This window comes from Argiope bruennichi, chromosome 9, assembly GCF_947563725.1.
Source record: "Argiope bruennichi chromosome 9, qqArgBrue1.1, whole genome shotgun sequence".
NCBI lineage: Eukaryota > Metazoa > Arthropoda > Arachnida > Araneae > Araneidae > Argiope > Argiope bruennichi.
The window spans coordinates 57895328-57918797 of NC_079159.1; the positions used below are offsets into that span (position 1 = coordinate 57895328).

At 26.2% G+C, this 23470-nt stretch overlaps 2 protein-coding genes across 3 annotated transcripts in view; one reads left to right on the forward strand and one right to left on the reverse strand.

Annotated features, from left to right (window-relative positions):
• Positions 1–8897, forward strand: part of LOC129984429 (vacuolar protein sorting-associated protein 54-like) — a 29333-nt gene extending 20436 nt beyond the window's left edge. The window contains exons 17-24 of the mRNA XM_056094309.1: positions 411–493; positions 607–700; positions 2771–2876; positions 5164–5251; positions 5548–5669; positions 5829–5909; positions 6721–6923; positions 8687–8897. Of these exons, the coding sequence (XP_055950284.1) occupies positions 411–493; positions 607–700; positions 2771–2876; positions 5164–5251; positions 5548–5669; positions 5829–5909; positions 6721–6923; positions 8687–8783 (874 nt within the window). The 3' untranslated portion in view covers positions 8784–8897. The remainder of the gene's footprint in view (positions 1–410; positions 494–606; positions 701–2770; positions 2877–5163; positions 5252–5547; positions 5670–5828; positions 5910–6720; positions 6924–8686) is intronic.
• A 392-nt stretch (positions 8898–9289) lies between these two features.
• LOC129984428 (cleavage and polyadenylation specificity factor subunit 1-like) overlaps positions 9290–23470 on the reverse strand; it is a 49483-nt gene continuing 35302 nt past the window's right edge. For both annotated transcript variants that reach the window (XM_056094307.1, XM_056094308.1), the window contains 12 exons: positions 23034–23159; positions 22414–22566; positions 20830–21037; positions 19856–20085; positions 17749–17817; positions 16641–16724; positions 15185–15361; positions 13643–13709; positions 13312–13521; positions 13096–13225; positions 12856–12994; positions 9290–9458 (listed from right to left, as the gene is read on the reverse strand). In XM_056094307.1, coding sequence (XP_055950282.1) covers positions 9411–9458; positions 12856–12994; positions 13096–13225; positions 13312–13521; positions 13643–13709; positions 15185–15361; positions 16641–16724; positions 17749–17817; positions 19856–20085; positions 20830–21037; positions 22414–22566; positions 23034–23159 — 1641 coding nt within the window. In that variant the 3' untranslated portion in view covers positions 9290–9410. The remainder of the gene's footprint in view (positions 9459–12855; positions 12995–13095; positions 13226–13311; positions 13522–13642; positions 13710–15184; positions 15362–16640; positions 16725–17748; positions 17818–19855; positions 20086–20829; positions 21038–22413; positions 22567–23033; positions 23160–23470) is intronic.

Here is a 23470-nt window from a genome sequence, read left to right on the forward strand (position 1 = left end):
AAAATTACCATTAAAATAGATTGAAAAACTATATACTATTAATCTGTCATACATGCCTACATGTTAATATTCTGCTAAGTGGGAAATTTCGAAACTTATATGGAAGAATTTTCAGAATTTATAGCGATTGTTTATGGTGATATAATTTTAGTTGTTTATAATACTATGTAATTATAAATTTAGAGATTTGGAAAATAAAATCTGTAATCTTGAAATATACTTAAAACTTTGTATTGAAGAATGTTCTTATTTACTGTTTATCTTAATATTAATATTTCATTTATATTATGGGTACTTTATTTGCTTCTCTTTTTTTTTTTTTGCATGTATCATTCATGTCTTATGTCCTATTAAATTAATATATTAATCTTTTGATACTAAAGAGTCTTATTATAGTTTGTTTCCTATAGTTTGATTTTAGAAAATGAACAGTGGAAGCAAGCTGATGTGCCTATGGAATTTCAAGAGCTAGTTAATGATATTGTATCATCTGGTAAATGTTCAGTATATTTGCTATATTAAGATTAAATAATAATATCATAATAATTTTTATTTTTACTAAGAAGCTGACACTAGTATTGACACAACTCTCATATCCAACCATAGGTTGCATTACATCTATAAAAAAGAACACTAATGAAAATCGCAGGGAACCTCAGCCTTATTTAATTGTTAATGGAGAAAATTTTGCTGTGTGTGGGTAGGTATTTATTTTATTTTTATAAATTAAAGTTGTGTTTTTTTTATCTTTTTTAGTTTAATGCACTGGTCAAAAAAAATTAAAGAAACAAGCACAAGAATTCATGTAACTTGAATAATTTTTCACCTGAAAACATGAATCTTGGACAGTTTCTTTATTATTTTTTTTGTCATATTTGATATATCTTCAGCATGTAAAATTGCCTATTTCTGAAAAAGGGGAAAAAAGATTTTAAATAAGGACAAGGGGAGGCATGATAAAAGATGCAATAGGAAAAATTTAATATTAAAATTTTTTGGTGCAGAAAAATTTAATACGGTTTAATCAATTCTGATTGAGATGCAAACTGTTGTTTTATATTGTTCAGTGGTATTTGGAAGATTACAAATATTGAAAATGAATTATCATGCAATTCATAAAATGTTTTAGTTGGAAAATAAAATGATGTAAATTATTCTACATTTGTTCTATTGTTGCATATCCATAAAAAAAAGTTATACTCCTTCATCTTCTAGGAGTGAAGAAAATTGAAGATTGCCAATAGTGAACAAAACTGGTATTCATATTATAATCCATTAGGAGAAGTTACTGCAAATGCACAGCTAAACAACTTGGTATTAAGTTCAAAAGCCAGCTTTTTCTCTATATATTTCATCATTTATAACTGTACTGGAAAAAATTTGTAGATAAATATAGCAAATCAAAATGTTACCATCCCATCACCACCTTTGTACTTGTCCTTCTACGGAGTAGCTAAACTTTATTACTTGCTCTTTTTAGATTGGAAAAATAAAAGAAAGACTCATCATTAAAGTGAATTAGATTTCAGTCTGTGGTATTCCTATTATGATGATCTCTATATCACTTCACTGGCCTTTGTACATTTTGCAGCCCAAGACTGGGAATAAGTCTTAGATTTCCTTGTAAAGAGTCTTTTAATCAGCCTATCACTATTTTCCAAATTCTTAACATGATGCTTGAGATTACATTTAGATCTTTACAGGCTTGTGTCAATATCTTTTACTTTCTTAATTACCTACCATTTCAGTTACATGTTTCATTTTCCACATGCAATTTTTTTTCTTATACAGTTCTTTATTAAGAGAGTTTTGTTGCTAGTCAGTAACTAATATTTTGTTATGCAGATAGCTCGGCTAGACAACATTTAGAAGATTTTTAATAGTCAATTGTGGAAAAAATGCTCTATTCAAAATCATGGCTGCTAAAAGATGATGAGCATACAATCCCTTTAAACCTTCTTTAGTATTGAAACACATTAAACAATTCATACCTAGACATCCTATTAGCAGTAAAAGACAATATGACACATTTAGTTATAACTTTATTACGGAACAGAATATTTTTAGAGCTGTCTTTCTCACTAAATCTACTCTCCATTAGTGTCTGTCTTACAGTATTTGTGATATTTTATACTCCGTGCAAATTTTAATTACATTTGAACATTAAAGGTCGAGTGGTTTAATGCTAAGAATATAACAGATAAGTAATCTGATTTGTTTACATTTCTATGTATGAGAAAGATAGCTTTATAGCTTACTACAAATTCATGAGAAAATAACTAATTCGGAGATAAAATAATTTCATATCTTATAAGAAAATGCCACTTTTCCTAACTTTCTTGTAATTTATAATACGAAACATCCACTAGTGCTCTTTTCCATAGTTCAAGATTAGCCTTGACATTTACACATTTTTTTTTCTAGCAAAATTGAGTTTCAATGGACTACTTGAGGAAACTGGCCTTCAGCTACCAATCAACAAATTTTCATGGAATTTCACTTAATAAAATTAACATGAAACTATTTTATAATTACTTCTTTCATTTCTCCTGACAGTTTATTTTAATGGAACATTGTTGTTATTCACCAATGACGTAAGAAAATATATTTGTGGCATCATTAAACTTCAAAACATTAAATTTTGAATGTTAGAACTCTCATTTAGCAGTTTCTGTCTAGATGAAAAATTATTATTTGCTCCAAAATTGTAAATTAGATTGCATAATGTAACCTTTTATATTAAATATTTCTTCTCTCTTTCCTCTTACAGAACAGCTCTTATGCTTTTTAAAATGATTATTGAATATTGCCAATGTGCTGAAGAGCTACCAATGCTGGCTCCAGATCTTGCTAATCGTCTTGTAGAGTTACTCAAGGTGTGCAGTTTATTTTATTTTGTTACAATTTTTATTCCATGCAATTAAATTTCTGATTTAGTGTTTCTAAACCGAAATACTTTAAGTAGTAATTAATTTTTTAGAAAAGTTTGAAATTCAGAAATAAAATCTCAACAAATATACTTTTAACAAAACGTGAAAGTGTTTAGAGCAATATAAAAAAGCAATCATATTTCTTTTTATTCTTGATTGATACTTATTCAACTTGCATTTTTTTAAAAATGCCTTTTTAAGCGAATTTCTTTAAACTATGGTCTTGAAGATTAAATTTGCGGACTGACATGGGGAGGGCACTGGTTGAAATCCGAGATCAGGATGAGAATTAGTATATTGATTGCATACATTTAGAATGTTCATTCATGAAAATGTTAAAACACAATGGCCAGTCAATTTCGAGAAAATGTTCCTGAAACTTTTGGTGAAGCTTATATACTGATAACTTGACTCCCGTTCAGATGATCTCAATGGTGTGGTTGTCTAGGTAACCATCTCGTATGCAAAAAGTCACAGTTCAAACCTGGATCCGATTTTTTTTTCTTTTTTTAATAATTCTTATTCTATTAAAAATTTACAAATGCTTTTAATTAATATATTTTTAATTTTTTTTATCCAAAAATAAATAATTGCTATCGAAATACATAATAATAAAATTAAAAATTTAAAAGAAAAAAAATTATAAACACAGATGCATTTTAAAAATAAAATTATTTAAATTTAATTAATGATTTACAGATAGTTTTAATTAATATGCTACATATTTTTATGCAAGATTAAATGCTTATTCTTTTAATATTTAAATTATAATTTAATGTTTAAGTTTAAAGGAAAAATAATTAAAAACGTAACATTAATTTACGTTTACAGAAAATTTAACTTGCGTGTATCACTTTCAAACAATTAATTTTCAAATTCTTGGATTTTAATAATAATAAATTATCAATTCTAACTCAAAAAAGCTGTATTTATATCAAAAATTGAAGGGAGCAGCTGATATTTGTTAAATATGTAAGCAAACGTCTCCAACTGCAGTAATTAAACGGAATAGTAGAGAGCAGGTTCTTATTTAATCGAACATGATCAAGAAATAAATTCTTGTGAAGGTAGTGTAAAAATTCAATCAATTGTATACCGTCAATTGTCATCGCCAATTTTTAATAAGATAAGGCATGCATGGTATGCTGCCCAACTTTCTGATGAAGTGGAGATATTTTTAAATGTAAATGAAGTTTGTTTTCCCATACATCTCTTAAAGAAACCTTGCTCTTGTGAATAATCATCATTTATCAGTTGTGCAAGATATTGAAATATATCTTGCTTCCAATGTCTTTACAATAGTTACCATTCTGGTTCTTGTATATAATCGAAAATAAATGTGTATAAGATAATTTTTTTTAAATATTGAATAATTTTTTTACAACGTGAGTGTTTATAATTAATAATTGTCACCATTTATGTTGTATTTATTACTATTTTTTAAATATTAAATTACAATTTAAGTGTTAAAATAATAAACATTTATCCTTGCATAAAAATAAGGAGCATATTAATTAAAACTATCTGTAAATCATTAATTAAATTTAAATAATTTAATTTTTTTTAAATGCATCTGTATTTATAATTTTTTTCTTTTAAAATTTTAATTTTATTATTATGTATTTCGATAGTAATTATTTATTTTTGGATACAAAAACTAAAACATATTAATTGAATACAAATTATTAATAAAGAAAAAAAAAGTCCCAGTCAGGTTTGAACCCTGACCTTCCCCATACGATACGGTTACCTATACAACAATGCCATTGGGATCATCCAGAGGGGAGTCAAGTTATCAGTATATAAGCTTCACCAAAAGTTTGAGGACCATTTTCTCAAAATTGACTGGCCATTGCATTTATCATTATACTAAATCTCATCCCGATCTCAGATTTCAACTCTGTGCCCTCCCCTTGTAAGATTAAACTTATTTGTGCAAAAAATATTTTATAATTTCCTTGTATATTTCATATTCAAACTTTGTAAAAAAAAAAAAAAAACTTTTGATATGGAACTAAATATTTTCTATAGAATAGTTGTAGTTTTTATTCCGCTATGTTACATTAATTTGTAAAAAAATGTAACTAACCCAAATGTGTTTTGATTCTGTTACATTTCAAGGATAGTTAATGAATTATTACTTTTATTTTTATTTCCAAAAATGCAAAATATTTTTATATACAAATTTATTTTGTGAAATAATTTTTTATTAATTAAATTAATTTATAATTAGGCATTTAATTCAAGAACCTGTCAACTTGTGCTAGGTGCTGGAGCTCTACAGTTAGTAGGTCTGAAAACCATAACTACAAAGCATTTAGGTATTTTTTTTATATATAAGTTTTAATATTTAAACATGATTTTATCTAATATGCTGATTTTCAGGCCTCTAAAAATGTTTTTAAAGTTGAAATAAAAGATCTAGACTAGTTTAATCTTTATTTCATTTTATATTTGTTCTTAAGTCTTGCACAAAAGTTTGGAAAGTTTTAAAAAGAATATTTTAATTTTGTGCCTATGGATATATCTAATTTTCAAAGCATACTGCATAGGAAAATTTTGATATGAATGTACATTACTCTTATATTTTAATATTTATTTTGCATTTTCTTTCTAGCCTTAACTTCTCGATGTTTGCATCTTATTGTATACTTCATTCCTTATGTTAAAAACCATTTTCAAAGTAAAATTCCTGTTAAGCAGCAAAAACTAGATAAGCAATTTGAACAAGTATCTAAAGTGAGTGTGTATGTTTTTCATTAATTGCTTTTAATATGAGATTTTAAGAATTTAACTTTCTTATGAAAATTACTATCAAAGTTTTTTAAATATTTAGAAATCAATTTTTGTACAAGTTTAACATAAAAAGTTTTTTTTTTTTTTTTCCTTATTTTACAGATTTATATGGAACATATTCGTGAAATTAGTCATAAATTGGAATCCATTATTTCTGACATGTTTGAAACTCAATTACGAAAGGTAAAATTTTTATTAGTTAGTTCTATTTTTAATTAAAAACTAATTTAGCTTTTTAATTATCTATTTATTTCTGAAATAGTACATGTCTTTTTAATTACTCAAAGTTGCTGTAATGTGTCCACTATTATTTTAGTGAGTAATCTGCCATGCAAAATCTCCTACCCACCTCCCAAAAAAAACATGTCACGCCTATTTCTAATTTAAAATGCAGTTCGTGTTGTCTTTTATATTTTAATAATAAAGTACGATTCGTTTTATTAACCTAGTATTACCTTCGTTAAACAACATATAACTGCTTACTATCTGATAACCCTGGATTGTTTATGTGTGCCATGAATTATAGGCATTTTTTTTTTGATAATTAATATAATGTATTTAAGCATGTTTTTCTTTCATATTCAACTATTTTCAATTATAAGGAAGCATTTTTTCTCTTTTAATGATAAAAATTAATGCCACAAATAATGGAATTATTAAACTGCTTAGTTTCAAATGAATAACTTCAAAGATATTCATAAAATACATTGTCATTTTGTTTTAGTGACAGAAGAGTACAATGCTTTAAATACAGGAAGGGGAGGGAACATGGTTGAATCAAATTTACATATTGATCCTGTGGGGATTTATAAAAAGGAATAAAATTTTAACATTTAATTCTGCTGAAAGCAGCTCTGTTGTTATCTGAAAAAGTTTTTATTTCTTATGCAATCTGCTAATATTTAGAATTACTCTTCAGTGCTTAAAATACATGACAGCATTCAAAGTAAAATATTAATTGAATGACTAATTGTTTTTTTGTTTGTTTGTTTAGTGGGAAGTGAAGGCACCTGTACCTTCACCTTCATTTAATGCTATTTCAAAGCAGCTTACAAAAGTTCATGAATTTGTTCATAATGTTCTTTCTCCAGAAGAACTAAATAATATTTTCCTGCGAGTGAATAATAACTTCAAAAACAAGTTGCGGGATCATCTTGCAAGATTGCAAGTTAACAATGATGGTGGACCTCAACATGGGTAAAGATTATAATCTAAATTTGATAAATATTTAAGATTTTTTAAAGAATTATATAAGCCTTGAATGATAAAATTAATGCATAGGATTTTTTTATTATTATTATAATCATAGTGTTTCTCCTTTAAACCAAAATAATATAATTTTTAATGTTTTCATACTATATATGTGCCAATAAAGCTTGTATTTTGCACATTAAAAAAATTAGAAAAGGGCATAAAAACTGACTATTTAGAATAGACTCTCCTTAAGAACAAAAGAGATGAAACTAAAACCTTCATAGTAGATGATCAAAATACAATCCTTTTTCTGAAATGTGAGTACAAATGTTTCTCTCAAATTTCATATCAGTGGTTTTAATGAATGAATGCTTATTTTTTAAAAATCTCATTTCTAATTAATGCATTATTATTTATAAAGTGTATAATTTGCATATAGATTTAGGTAACCCCACAAAAAGGAAGATATGAAATTATTTCATTGCAAAAGGCTTTACATCTTTGAAACCAATAAAAGTATTCGACCTGGTCAAGAAATACAATAAATTGCTGGGTGATGTTGGTGTAAACAGTTTAATCCACTGCCTGTTAAGAAAACAACAAAAAATTTTAAAGCCCCCAACTCTTCAGTTTGGCTTGGCTTGGCTAACTGTACGCTAATTTTTAATTCATGTAATGGTTTTTTTGAAACATGCAAAGTAATGCACACTTTATGAAGTATTTTTTTTAATTCATAAAAATGTAATGTAATTGTGGAAGATTTATCTTCATCATGTACAATAAAAATTAGCCTTAAAGTTAATTGTATCTAACATAAAATACAATTAAATTTTCAAGTGGTATATTATCTATAACAGTATAGAAATAAATGGTCACTTGTATCCTATCTGGAATTTTCCAAAATTTTGGCTAATGATAAACTAAAATGATTTTCAATTGAACTAATCATATACAAATGGTGTTACATATTTTAATACTTCCATTCTTATTCTCTTTTTATATAAATTAAATAAGTGCAATGTTTTTTTAATAGATTTATTTCAAATACTGCTTCAATAACAAATACCATAAAAGTGAAGAAGTTTCTGAAATACTTTAATTATTCTACAGACTTTTATAATGGAAACATAAACAAATTTAGTTCTAATTTCAGCATAGATTTTGACTTTTCCATTTATTTATTAAATCCCTCTTGGATTGGCCAATTGTGCAAGATCTTCTGCTGAGTTTGATTAATTTTTATACTTTCAGTATCTAAACATGTCAAACTCAAATAGCATAGACTAAATGAACAAAGTTTATATGGGTTGAAAAAATAATTTCTCCAAATTTTACAGAAACATAAATGTATTTGAAAACACAATATAAAACAAGATGATGATAAAAATTAATATTTTCTGCCTGATATTCAGCATCTTTTATTTTGAGGAATGTCTTTTGTACAGCCTGCAAGTTGGAATCAGTTTGCTCTAATTATGAGCCCACGCATCACGTGCACACTGAATTACCAAAATTTTAAACTGAATACGACATTACATTCTTAGATGTTATGATTCAGTACAAAAATTATGAGTAAACAATTAACATCTGAAGTGCTCCGTAGATCCTTAATTGAATCGAAATGGCAAATTTGAAAGATAATTCTTCTAAACTCCATTAAAAAAATTTATTTATACTAAAATCGATCATTCCAGAATGTATTTTTTATAAACCAATTTTAGCAGATTGGTTCAAAGGATTAATTAGGTGTTGTTGTTTTTTTCCAGGTTGGTAACTCAAGAATTGACATTTTACATTCAGAATTTAAAAAAGCTTCAAGTACCTTGTGATTTTAATATGAATGATTTATGGCAATCTAGATAGCAGTTAATAAAAATATTTATTTATAAATTTATATTGATATCGCAAGTTGATTGTAAATTGATAGTATATATTTTTCAATTAATAATTTTGAGAATAAACTAATTTTATTGTTCATTACTGCTTTCTTTCTCAGTCATTTTCCAACCATATAATTAATCTCTGAATGACATTTTTATTTTGAAACAAAATTTAAATATATAAAATATTAAAAATAATATCTGACTGACAATAATTCATTTATAACAAGTATTTTTTTATACTTGTTTTCACTCAAAGAAATTGAATAGTGCACACTGAAATCTTTCACTATCAAAATAAAATAACTTTTTCTATATCTGTGAAATAGTAAAAGTTATAACATGGATCAATTATTTCTACTTTAAAAAAATTGAAGATGCACGAATGAAAAATCCATCAAGAAATACATAATCTCAAAACATATTTTGTTCAATGAAAATAATAAATAATATGTAAAATTTTTAACAAACATTTATAAGTTATTTTTATGAATTGCTTTATAAAATGAAATTCATGACAAAATATAATACAGAAGATAGTACAACGCAATGCACTTTAAAATGCTGTTTTTAAGTTCCTTATAACATAGTTTAAAAGGATTTCTTCCTTTTAAAAATATGATGTATATTGATGTATTTCAAGTAAATCCTCATGAATCTGAAAAAATAAAACATTTATTAATGCTAGAATCATTAATTAAGTTGCATTCTTTTTAAATTAAAACGAATTTAGTATTTATGAATAACATAAAACTAGTAAAAATAATCTCCGATGAGCTGAAATATTACAAACTTGCTTCATGTAAACTGTAAAAGCAATGAAAGTATACATTAGTTTCCCTATATCATATAAACAACTTTGATATTGTAATGTTTCTGTTCCCAAATCCAAAAATAATGTTGAAAGGGTGAAAATATTTCTTCATGTAAGATAATTACTAAAATTTGTTAAATCTGAACATTAACATATAATATCTAAAAACATTTTTTGATTATTAAATTGCTTGCATTAATTCTTGAAAACATTTCATTATTCATTTTTATAAAATTTCAAAAGGTTTAAAAAAAAATAGCCCACTTTAAAAAAAAAAAGAAGTTGAACAGATTCTGACAAAGCATGTAAAGTGACATATTACTATTAATTAGAACAATAAACAAAATGCATATTTGTATGTTCCTTTTACAAATCACTTTGAAGATCAAAAATATACAGGGTGTTTATAAAGTCCCGGACCCATTTTGATGTTTAATAACTCGTAAAATAATAAAAATATAAACAAACTTATGGCATTTATTGATGGAACAACTCATATATTTTCCTTTTCAGGTTTGAATATTTTTACTTTTGTAAATATCGTCTGCACGTGTGGTTATTTTCAGATAATTTCATTTTCCAGTCTAAATATCTGTACTTTTCTAAATATTGTCTGCTTATTAATTGCATTTTTCTCTCTTTTGTTTTTGGCAACTATTGCAATGTTATGTTTACTTTTGATGTGTTTGTTCTATGTAGTACTTTTTTATGTGATGTTTTATTCGAGTGGATATTAAGGAGAATGCGTACACCACAAGAGAAAGCACAGATTTTATGGTGGTTCATAGAAATGAAATCGATAGTGCAAGCACAGAGAAATTTCAGAAGAATTTACCAAAAAGATCCTCCATCCAAAAACAGCATCTTGCGGGTGGAAAAAGAATTTTCTAGAAATTGGAAGTATCGAAGATAAGAAACGTTCCAGACGTCCTTGCACAAGTGATTTTGATGTTGAGCGTGTCAGAGAGACATTTTTACACAATCCTAGAATATCTGTGAGATCAGCGGCAACATAACTGGATATGCCAATTTCGACGGTGTACAAAGTTATTAAGAAAAAATTAAGACTGCATGCATACAAAGTTCAAATTGTTCAAGTTTTGGAACCGAACGATAGGCCTAGGAGGATGGCCTTTGCAACAGATATGCTAAGGAGGATAGAAGATGCTGCTGATTTTCTGAAGAGCATAATGTTCTCCGATGAAGCATCCTTTCATGTTTCTGGCATTCTTAATTGCCATAATGTGCGCAAATGGCTCTGTGGATGCCGACATGCTTGTCGCTACCTGGCGTGAAATTGACTATCGACTTGATATTCTCCGTGCGACGAAGGGGGCACACGTGGAAGTTCATTGACAAGGGTCATGAAACTTTTTGAGTCTATTTAACCATTTATGTTATTAATTTTAATCTATCTTTATTATTTTATGAGTTATTAAACATCAAAATGGGTCCGGGACTTTATAAACACCCTGTATAAGATTTTTATATTATATCATTAAAACTTTTACACCACTTTAGGATTTTACTAAAAATAGCCTTTTATGTATTAATTTCATTAATTTTATACACGGTTTTTTTATATAATGAAATTTAAGCTAATTTCATTCTTTCAACAAATCATTCAATTTCTTGCTTTTCAATGAAAAAATTAAGATTTAATCCACATGCAGTAATTTATTTTTTAAAAACAATTGTTAAAAGTGTTTAAATTTCTTACCTATATATATATTTATTTATTAATGTTAGGTAACCTACTTATATTAAAGATTAGTTAATGAAACATCTTAAACATATTATTTTATAAATAAATAATCACTTTAACAATTAGCTATTCGCTCACCACCTATATATTTATAGTAATTGGCGGCAGAAAAAAAATATCAAAATACCAATTCCACAGTCTCAACCACTGTAAAAATTTTGCCAATTTTTATTTCAAGTGGAAGTTAATGGTTCCTAAATATATCATCATTGATCCTCTGCTCTCAACTGCCATCTATTCTCAGGAATTCTCAAAAATGCTACTTCACTGAATCTTCTTTATGCAGAAAACTTTGTGTTAGTCAGTCACAACCACTGAATAAAATGTCTAATGCATTGATTTTGAAAGTTTTTATATCTTACAAAAGCTTATCACTTGGAGATACGTCACCAGTGGTCATCTACTTTCTCCATTTTAAGAGATATTGCACAAAACAAGACTTTTTAATACAGTCCACAACTTTATCGCTTTTGTCAATTTGTATCAACATCTTATCTACTAGCAACTAAACTACATATCAAAACAAAAATATAATCTCTACCGCTTCTAATAAGATAAATATATGTGTGTTTCAACATTTACAAGTCAGGTCATTAGACCAAGAGCTACCAAATTTGGCTCTATATACTTTAGAAGGTTGGAATGTGCAACTTGGCATAATTTTTTTTAAAAATTAAGGATAAGTTTTTTAATAATAACCCCCAAAAATATTTCAGCACAAAAGTAATTTTTATATTATTTTAAAGCTCAAAAATATTACTTAATTTATAATGATGCCATTTTAACTACCATGCAAAAAACAATTCGATGATTTATTTTATTTTATTTATTTATTGCTTATTTTTAATAGATTATGGTGTTGAACTGAAATTCAAATTCTTTTCATTGTCTCTCTCGTCAAAAAGATAATCGCAAGATTTTTTTCCCATTATGAACAGTGATGTGAACATTAGAAAATAAATCAGCTAGACAATTACGTTTTTAAGTGCTATGATCTAATGTCATTTGACACTTTTAAGATGGATCGTATACACAATAAATAGAACAAGTGCAAGGCACACTAACACGATTTTAATTTCTGTCATATTTTGAGGCTTAAAAATATTTTCGTAGAGAAATCATAAATATTAATTTATGCCTAAAAATTTAATTGAAAGTAAATATAATCAATAATTCTGGTGAGCCAGCTAGTCACCAAAGGCGGCTAAATACAAAATATAAGTAAAAGTTGCACAGTAATAATAGAGCATTCTAAATGTCAACTATCTTAGCAAAGTGACAAAAATGTAGAAGAGAGCAGATGGTTATGGCTGACTATCTAGGAATCACAAACTTTAATAAGAAACAAAAATTCGCGAAATTGGACCATTGGAGACTGTGTATTGGTTGTCATATTTACTTTAAACATACAAATAGAATTTTAAACAAATTAATTAAGTAATAGTGTTTTTTGAATTAATTTCGTTTGCATTTTACCTGGTCAGAAGAAGTGCCAATGCGTTTTGCAACTTCATTTTTTTCTGAAATGGAAAGATTTAAGAACATGGTCAGTAAATCTCCATCTAGAATATTCTTATGAGGATTTTGTAGTAACTTCCGTTGACTTTTATATAACCTGGTAATAAAAGCAAATATTTTATTAGATTGACATTTGTATTTTTAAACTTGAAAATTCATTAAACAATATCTTCTGAAAATAAACAATTATACACTTACCTAAAAGCTTTTGGATTGAGACCCGCTGTATGTGGAATGTTCACTACTAGAACATTTTGCAACATTAGTAACCTTCTATATGTTTTCTCAGAAATGGGTAAAATATAACCTAACCCTCCATCCAATGTGGCTAAAAAAGGGAAGGAAGAACGCAAGATCAATATAAAACTTTATGTTTTAAAATGTAAAATAAAAAATATTATCAAAAATATTTACCAAACATTGTGATATGTCTCTTTTCAACAATAGCAGCCTGCCGCTTATCATAATTTGCTAAATCTCCAAGACGACTACATATCCTAAAAAATGATGTTACTTGATAGCCAAGGTGCATGTCTGCTTTACGAAGAAGTCTTGATCCTCCAAAACTCTCTCTGGCCTCTGGACAATAGGCAAATACTACCAGGTTTTTCTCAACATCCGATACTAATAATCAAAGGAATAGTTAAGAATAATTAGAAATCAAAGAAATAAAAATAGAAATTTTTTAAAAAAATGGTCATTTTGACATAATTTAGGCAAAAAAAAAAAAAAAAATGTTATTTACCTAAGAAGCCAGCTTGTGCATTATCGATAAGAAATTCTATTCCATATGCTTCTAATGGCTGAACATCCTACAAAGTTTTACGATAAAATTTAATTTAATCTAAATACATATTTTTAAATATAAAAATATAGATATTAACTAAATCAACAATTTTATACAGAACTTATTTTAATTCTGATGATTGTATTTTATGGCAAAACAAAATAACCGAAGAACTTAGTTTCTAAGCATACTAGTGTATTTTGTTATAAATGCGATTAAATTCTATTGCATCGAATAGAATGGGGGAAGCTTTAACTTTCCAATGCCAAATTCAATTAATTTATGTATAATTTAAGAAATAAAGTACAGAATTTAAACTTAATATAAAAGTAGTTGTTTGATTAGAATGAAGAAATCTTTTCTTCTGATCTCATTAAATATATTTCACTGAATATAAAAGCGAAATGTCTTTTTTTTAAAAATCTATATTAAAAGAAAAATTGTTACCCACATCCGCCACTAAAAAACTCTTCTTCAAAATTTTGGAGTAAAAAATGATTTTACAAATATTGTAGCTTATTAAAACAGATCAATCAATAAATTGACTTTAAAATATCTATTTTGTGATTTATTACAGATTTTAGATATAACTTTTATGAGTTTTTAACATTAATAACTATCAAAATAGAAAGTAAATAACTGCTCTTAGAGAAATTATATTCATATAATAAATATCAAAGAACACATTATGGAGAATACACTGTCTGTTGCTTTTCATTTGGCATTGGATTTTTGGACTGTAAGTGTTGTTAATAATAACAATTTTGAAAATCATACACCATTTTCATACTATTATTTATCTGAATTTCAGAATTAATATCATTGTTGGAATTCTAATTGCTTAAAAACATAAGAATCGGTACACATGTTAGCAACTGTAATTTTCTCTTCCAAAATGCTGCTTCTTAAATCTTCAAAAAGATAAGATACCTTAAGAGATGTTTTAAAAATGTTTCTATTATATAAGTACCAGTTTATGCAAACTATATCTTCTTTTAAAAATTGTTTAGTACTTATTACATAAGAACTACCAATCTAACAAATTATTTAAAATGCCTTTCTCTTTAACACAAAGAACTTTCTAAATAACCAAACACATTCCATAAGAAAAAGCATTTCCTATTTTTTTTAAAAAAGATTATGTAATGAGATTAAATATTTTACTCTCCCAGTTATATATATATAGTTAATAAAATCAATAAATAATATGAAATTTACTATAAATATTTTACTCTCCCAGTTATATATATATATAGTTAATAAAATCAATAAATAATATGAAATTTACTAAGATTGTTCCAAGTTTACAATCTTTGACAAATATGTATTCTAATTAAATTAAATACTACCAATTCATTAAATTATGCAATAAAGAAAGAGAATTTTAAACAAGTCAGCAATTCAAGGTTCTTTTTAATTCTCGAAAGCAAAAACTAAATGAAAAATATACTGAATAAAGATACATTTTGAAACTAAGTTTTTTCAGAAGTATAAACTTACCCTGCTAACAAGTGACAAAGTTCTACTATTTTCCTGATATCTTAGAAGAGAGATTGATTTATAAATATCAGCCACGATTATTAGATTTTTTATAGATATTGCTGAATGAATATAGATATGTGTATCTATGAATGCAACACCAATCAAATCATTGTCTTTTAACTGCCAGATGTAAATCTGAAAAAATATAATATAACATATAACTATAAAATAAACAATAAAATTTTTAAATATTTTCTATTTCGATTATTTATTACTATTTTTATCTGGATTACACACCTACAAAATATTTCTGATACACATCTACTCAATTTACTAGAAAAATAAGAAGTTTTACAACCACGAAATACAAAGTAAAATTAAGATAGATTACCTAGTAATAAGGTAGATTACCTAAGCACTACATGTTTTTAATGGTGATATGATGTCATAACATGGGACATGACTCCATTAGGAATATCCATATGCACAATAAGCAGAGTAGGTGTAAAGTTATTAAAATAGATAGGCTTTGATGTTTGTCTAAGTTTGATGTTTCAAAATATTTGGAGTGGACCAAAAACAACTAGTTATGTATAAAAGATTAATTGAATTTAAACATAATCAATTATTCCTGGCAAATAGCTGGTCTTCAAAAGAAGTTTGTAGTTAATAAATAATAGGATTTTATAAATAATTTTTAATCAAAAATAATTGTTTATTTTTTCTGTCACACCAATTATTTTATATTGGTTGTTTTTTTGTTTTCTATGAACATAATATACAGTGTGGGCAAAAAATCCATAAAAACTGAAAAAATTTATAAAACCCAGAAAATTAAGCAGAATAAAAAACGGTTTGCAGGTTTAGTATCGATAAGTCACATGCTTTTTTTTAAGGTAAGGAAAAACAAACAAAAATTCAAGAAGTATCCGATAGGTTGCGTTTTGTACATAAGTGTAAGAAAAGACAAGCAAATAACAAAAATAATGTTACAAATCATTTATTATAGCAATGTGTGCCCCACATTAAATGACATTTCCACACTTAGATTCTGATGCTAATGTTTCCATTTCTGCTGCAAGTGCACTGAAGGGCTGCGCTGATAAAGGCTAATAAAAAAGTTTCAAAAGGCTAACAAAAAAGTTTTTGAAAATTAATAATTTTTATAGAAATATTCCTTTATTCATAATGTCCGCAACCATATTATTTATTCTTACAGCAATAATAAAGCTATGAAAACTTTTAACGCAAATAGCTATACCCTATCATGCAAGCAGTTTAAAATCTAACATGAAGGTACTTTTTTAAAATTATATACAAATAATTAAATGTGTAATTAAATTCTTTCAACTGTTAAAACTGAAACTTGTAATTTAGGATAAGGCTGCCTCATTAAGAGTTTTTGCAGTTTAATGCACATTACTTATTCTCTATTTAGCTTCAAAATATTTTTTTTAAAAATATAATGGCTTACTTTTTGTCCAATGGCACTCAAAAGGAAGCCAGAAACTTGACAAATTGCTGTCACAGGACCTTTCTGCTCTTTACTATAAACAGTCTGTAAAAAAACTTTCCTAAGTTAGCAGATTGATTATGCATTGTACAAATTCAATAGAACATATAATTTTCATTTTAAAAAGTCAATATTTATTTAAAAATTTAAAAATTATTTAAAAGAAAAAAAATAAAGATTTTGAAAATAATTTAGGTTAAGACGGATAATTATCAAACTAAGTTTTTAAAGAAAAAATTATAACAAAATTAGATATAGTATCATTTTTTCTAATTTCAGTGAATTATAAAATTTTTATAAAAAATTAATAGGAAAAATTTAATTTATTTTAAAACATCAACTCTTTGCCAATGGTGTATGGCTTGATACAAAATCTTAGCTAGTTTTGAGACTTTTCAAATACATGTGACATGAATTGAATTTGCTCAGTCTGAGCAATCATTTACTTTTCCCAATTTTCAAAGCCATAAATCTGTTGGCACTAATTGGATGGTTCATTTTTAATGGTGCAAAAGCGAGACTTGGCCATGCTGTGTCAAACTTGTGGTTAAAAGTTACACTGTAAACCATTATTTACTGGTACTTGAGCATAGATTTTTTTTAATTTACAAATGTTCCAAGTCAATTCTAATTCAAAGTAAGTGGAAACTTTCACTAATAATAAAAACAAACGTGTATGTATACTGACTTTCGTTGGAGCTATAATTGCTAAACTTGGTGCATATATACTTTGGAAAGAAGAAACTAATAATAGAACAGAAATTGACGGTAAAAGTAAAAAGTTTTTTAAAAAAACTGGCAAATAAATAAAATGAATTTGGATAACAGGCACTGCAACTTAACATCTTAATAAATAATGATCCAAACATTCTTAACAAATAATATAGAGCTAAAAGCATTTCAGTTTATTAAAAATAACTTTTATTGTATTTATTATTATGCATTTTTTTCATGAACTCTCATAACAAATCTTTGTAAAACATAAACATTTAAGTTATATGATTATTAAATTATTAGTATCTTAAAATTAAAACAATTGAAAACCACAGAGAACATCGGTTTGTTTTACCTTCATTTTATTTTTGGTGAGAGGTTGACCAGGCTCAGGAACAACATCGATAATATCTAAAATTATGATCTAAAACAGAAAACAAAGAACTCAGTGATTATCTTTAAAGTTATTAAAAAAGGAAAATAATCACTACTATTAATGTCACATATAAAATAAACACATAATGAATCATGAATTAAAGTTCTCCATATACAGAATTTCAATAACTATAAGCATTATCAATCACAACATTAGATCCACATTAATGTAACAATCCTCATTAGAATTTTCATAGTAATTTTTGATAATTGTGCTATTTAATTCACAAATGTTCACATTGATAGAATATTATTGAATAGTTAGAATAATATTATTATGAGGATAACTCTGATCTCTGAGCTTGATATTTAAATGTGATAAAATTGTTTTATATAAATTATATAAAATATTCCTAAAAACATACATGGATTAAAATAAATCAATGAAACAATTCAAAACATATATATATATATATATATATATATATATATATATATATATATATATTAGGGTATCCCATAAGTTTCTTTCCTATTTTTAATATGAAATGAATACACAATATTTATTGTTTAAGATATTATTTATTTTGTAAGAATCATTTTGCTCTTTTGCCTTCTTCCATCTCTCAGGAAGTCTCATTATGCCTTCTTTCCAAAATTGTAGTGTTTTGTAAAGAAATAATCCTCGAGGTGTGCTTTTATTTCGTTGATGAATTTAAAGCGCTCATCGCGCAGCGAATTTTTTTAAAGGACAGAAAGAAGTAATAATCAGATAAAGCGAAATCTGGAGTGTATGCAGTAATAGGTAAAAGATCCCAATCAAACTGCAATAGTTGAAAGCCTATTCTCCTTACACCAAGAGTGTTTGTGGGTGTGTAATAATATTTTAAAATCTAATTTAAACTTAATTAATTTCCTCATTTTTAGCTCAATTCAGCACATATTTTCTTCATTTTAAAATATTCTCTTATTTCCTGATCCCATTACACTTTTTCTAATTAATTAATGCAACAGAAAGCTCTGTAAAAATGCTTTCGTGAGCAGTTCCCACACTCCGAGCGAAGGAATAAAAATTGCTGATCTTAAGCAAATTCTTCTAAAAGACCCCTATGTTTCCCTTGCCTGTGGTCGACACAAGTAGGAAATCCCTAGTAAAATCTCACAAATTTTCATTAGCTTTTCCTCATTTTGTATTATGTCGTTCTGTGTTGTGCTCGTCGCTTCTGCTTGTACAAAAAAATTATAAAGGATGTTAAGATAACTGAGAAAATTGAAAAGACCTGTTTCATAGATGTAATATAAATAATTTTACTGACAAACCTAATCTTAACTCTTTTACTGCTATTAAGTACATACTATAGTTTACTGATAGTATAAGCTGAATAACTAATATAAGTATTTAATAATAACAAGAATAACAAGTATTTAATTTTCCAATTTTTCTTTTTCAAAAAATGATTAAATACTTAAAATATTATATACTTATTTATTTTTTAATGCTGATAAAAACGTTTCATGTATTAACAGAAAACAATTCTAATTTTATCAAAGCCAATTTTTCTGAATACAAATTTTTAATAACTCACCTATTTTTAGAAATACATAAATATATAAGGCATCATAAAAGAAAAGATGCATGTACAGAATTTCTACTCTAATCTTCTCTTAATAGCTAATTTCTAAACTATTAGATATGGTAATTATAATATATGTTATTTTAATCCGTAAACACTGGTAAAAAAATCGAAGTATAAATTTTTTATACAATGTTCCATCTCTATTTAATCAAATACAGTAAAATGTGTGTGTGTGTGTGTGTGTGTGCGTGTGCACGCAGAAATTGCTTCCTTGAAGAGCATCATACATTGGCCTGAAATACTAAAATCCTAAGTCTTCCTAACTTGGTCAGTTTTGGTTGTTTATGGCTGGAATATTTTTTCCTGCTTAAAACATTAACATATCAAGAGTATTTCACTAAATATGATTAATAGGATCAGGGGGTTGCAACTTCATGTCAGAAATCCTGAAAATTAGTGTGAAATAAAAATTCTCTATATTTTAAGGAATTAGTAATAAAATATCAGTACCCGTCCTCTGCTTGTCACATCTTCACCATAAGCATAACTAGTCGACACAGCAATGTATCCTTTCAAACCACTCCGAGTACCTTCAGATGCAAGCATAACATTCTTGACATTTGTTACATGTTCCCATTCATCAAATTCCATTAATGTGTTGGGTATGACTTCCCAACTCACAGGTGAAAATAATTGCATATTGAACTTTTCTGTCATTGGGAATATATACCGTTCATCAGCTGCAAAAGTAGAAAGCATTAATTTAAATTAAAAACAACATTTGAAAAAAAATGTAAAGATCAACTATTTGAATTATGTCTCAGTATTTTTATGACATTTTTTTTAAAAATTAAGTAGCATTATTTTCAATGTAAATAATTTTATTATGAGAAAGAGTATTTTAATGTATATTCTTAAAACCAAACTAGATTTGATCTATTTCGTCTACATAAAATTTAATCCATTTTATAAATTTTTTTTCTAAATAGAAACTCATTTAATATATTGCTTATCTAGAAATGGCACAAAGTTAAAAACAGTTGTGCTTCATAAAATAATGAATGGTGCCAAATAAACATAAACACCAATAAGTATAATAAATATGAATAGGTAATAAAATAAAATTATTATTTCAATATCTGTTATCTCATTTATCTTTATCATTTCATTGTGCTATAACAGAATTTAATTAAAAATTTAATTTGTTTACTTCTTAATGTTTAATGCCACAAAAGTTAGTTTTGGCAATGTTGCATCAATTCACTCCTAAAAGATTTTAAATAAATTGAAATTTATTTACAAATTTTGTAAAATTTTATTACAGCATACCTTTCAGAAAATCCCTACAAAATGATGAAATGCTTCATTTTCATTAAAGCATGAAATTATAAAAATATTTTTCTTTTACTTTACCACAGAATGATTGACTTTGTCTTTCATTTTAAATATTTCATTGATATAATAAAAACATTTTTAAATCTTACTCTTTTCAATGGCTTCATATTCCTTCTCATCTCCATTAAATCGCACAAGTTTTGAACAAGCTTCCAAACTGCTGGTAACAATACAATAGGTTTTTGTGTCGGGATGATAATTAATAAAGTGAGGAGTGCATCGTAAAGGCACTTTGCGCACGGGCCAAGGAGCATCATAGTTGAGATGAGTAGGCAAAACACAAATGCGCAATTCACCCTGCATGAAAGATTGGATCATAAATTTATTAATAGAGAAATACAAATTTCCTTTTCTTTAATATTACATGATTCAGAAAAAATAATATCAATCAATAAATAAATCAAATCTTTCAGTGTAATTATTTTTTTAAACAAGATTTCAGATTTAAACAAGATTAACCATGTTACAATAAGGTTAGATGTAGTTTGCCAGTTCTACACTAATATAGAGCATCTAGTAATAAAATTACAATAAAACAAAACACTGAAAAATTACAATGTTTGCTCTTTTACTCTCATGCACAGCTAAATCCCTATTAGCCAAAACTAAGTTACCCGAAAAGCTTCAGAAATCGCAAATCCTAGAAACATGTATTGTATCACACAGAAATTCAGAAATGCAAAGACATACAAATTTATCATTGTTCATTTGTAAAAGAAAAAAAAAATCGTTGACCAAGAAAATATAGAAATAATGTTATCATCAAATGCTGACATCATTAAAAAAAAAAAAAAATCTAAAGTACAGTGATAAAATACAGTGATAACTGAGAATGATTTTAGAGGACTAGAGGTACACTTAAACCAAGAGTTTGCAACTTATCATAATAATATGCTTCAGCATTTATATGGCTAGCTTTTTTACAATGAGAAAATTAAAAGCAAAAGATATACCAGTTTTAAAGTGACAAAGAAACTACAGTACATATGTTATTCTTATTTTAGTTTGGCTTAAGGTTTGCTGAATAATGCAGTAAATTAACATTAGCTGAATCCTTTCAATGCAAATATAACATACTGCTGGTGGGAGAGGCAGCACAAAAAGTAAACAAAAACTACATAGCTCTTTTATGGATAAATCATATTAAATAAATTATCACTATATATATATATATATGCTATAATTCTAAAAATGTAATGTTATTTTTAATAAAGGATGCAAAGGTAGCCTACATAAGGAGTTCGAAGCTCATTTCATACTGAAAACATTTCAGAATTATATAATGTAATTAAATACAAAATAGTATTAAATGTTTATGGCTTAAAAGAAGAAAAAAAATTGTACACTACTCCACTCCCCTTTCTTCAGTTCTCTTAACCAGATATGTACTGTATTTAAAAATCTCAATAGTAAATTAATATAAATACAATGAGGTAAAAATACTTAATTCTTTTTGTCATTTTATTTAAAAATAATGATTATCTGTCCATTTTGTTTTCTTTTTAAAAACACAGAATTTGGATATTTTTAACATTAAATATAATTTAAAAAATCTTTCATTTTTTTTTTTTTTTTTTTTCTAGAAGGTACATTTTTCTTCACATCTCTATAGTAAAATGATAGTAAAATTGATAAAAAGCATTGCAAATTAGAAAATTTTATTTACAATGTACCTGTTTGTTAAAATACAAGAAACCCCTTGGACAGTTCACATTATGAAATGGTGCAAAGCATGTAACTGCACCATCAATAGTCATTGAATGAATTCTTAGTTCACCATGAGCAGTGAGGAACAACCAATATGGATTTGCACCACACACAAACACCTAGGTAAATAAATTTTTAAAAAAATTGTAAATATTTACAAAATGTATTGTTATTTATTTATTTTAACAATTTGTGGTTAAATATATGTTATAAATTTACATGTAAGAAATTTTTAAAAATTTAATTTTTTGGTATATAAGTTTTTTTAAATTAATTTAATCAAAAATCTTCTTTAAAACAAATTCTTTGAGACTATAAACAAAAGATTAACTTATATAAAAAAAAGCAGAAGAGAAAATTTAAAGAATTTCTGTGATTAATGCAGAGAAAAACTTTAAGAAAAAGAAAAATAAATCCGCAATAGAAAGATTATTCACATAAATTTTAACTTCAAAAATTACTTATTAGATTATAAAATATCTAGTATAACAAATTTCAACATTTATTGTGTAAGTTCTTTAAAAATATTTAAAACTTGGATACTAAATTATCAATTATCACTCATGCATATAGAAATGATACATACCCCACTATAGCCTGATATATCTACAAAATAACGCAGCCAACGTTTGCAGAGAGGAGTAGATTCAGGTTCTTCATTTTTCTTTGATTTGAATAACTTCCTTTCTCGAGTTAAAAGCTCATGATTAACCTATCAACCAAATTTACTTATAATAAACAAAAGGATATGCATTTTAAGTTATTCATTAAACTTATGTTTTAACAAATTACTATATGAATATTTTAAATTCAAAAAATCATAAATGGTTATAGATGATTGTAGAAGATATACTTTATATGCAAATTAAATATTTCAAAAATTTACAAGATTTGAAGATTAAAAAGAAGAAAAATAATGAAACAAATAATATGGATAAGGAAGATATTATTCTATTCCAAAAGAAATCTACTCCAAAAGAAATTAATAAAAAAATCAATGCATCGTATCACAAAAACATATTG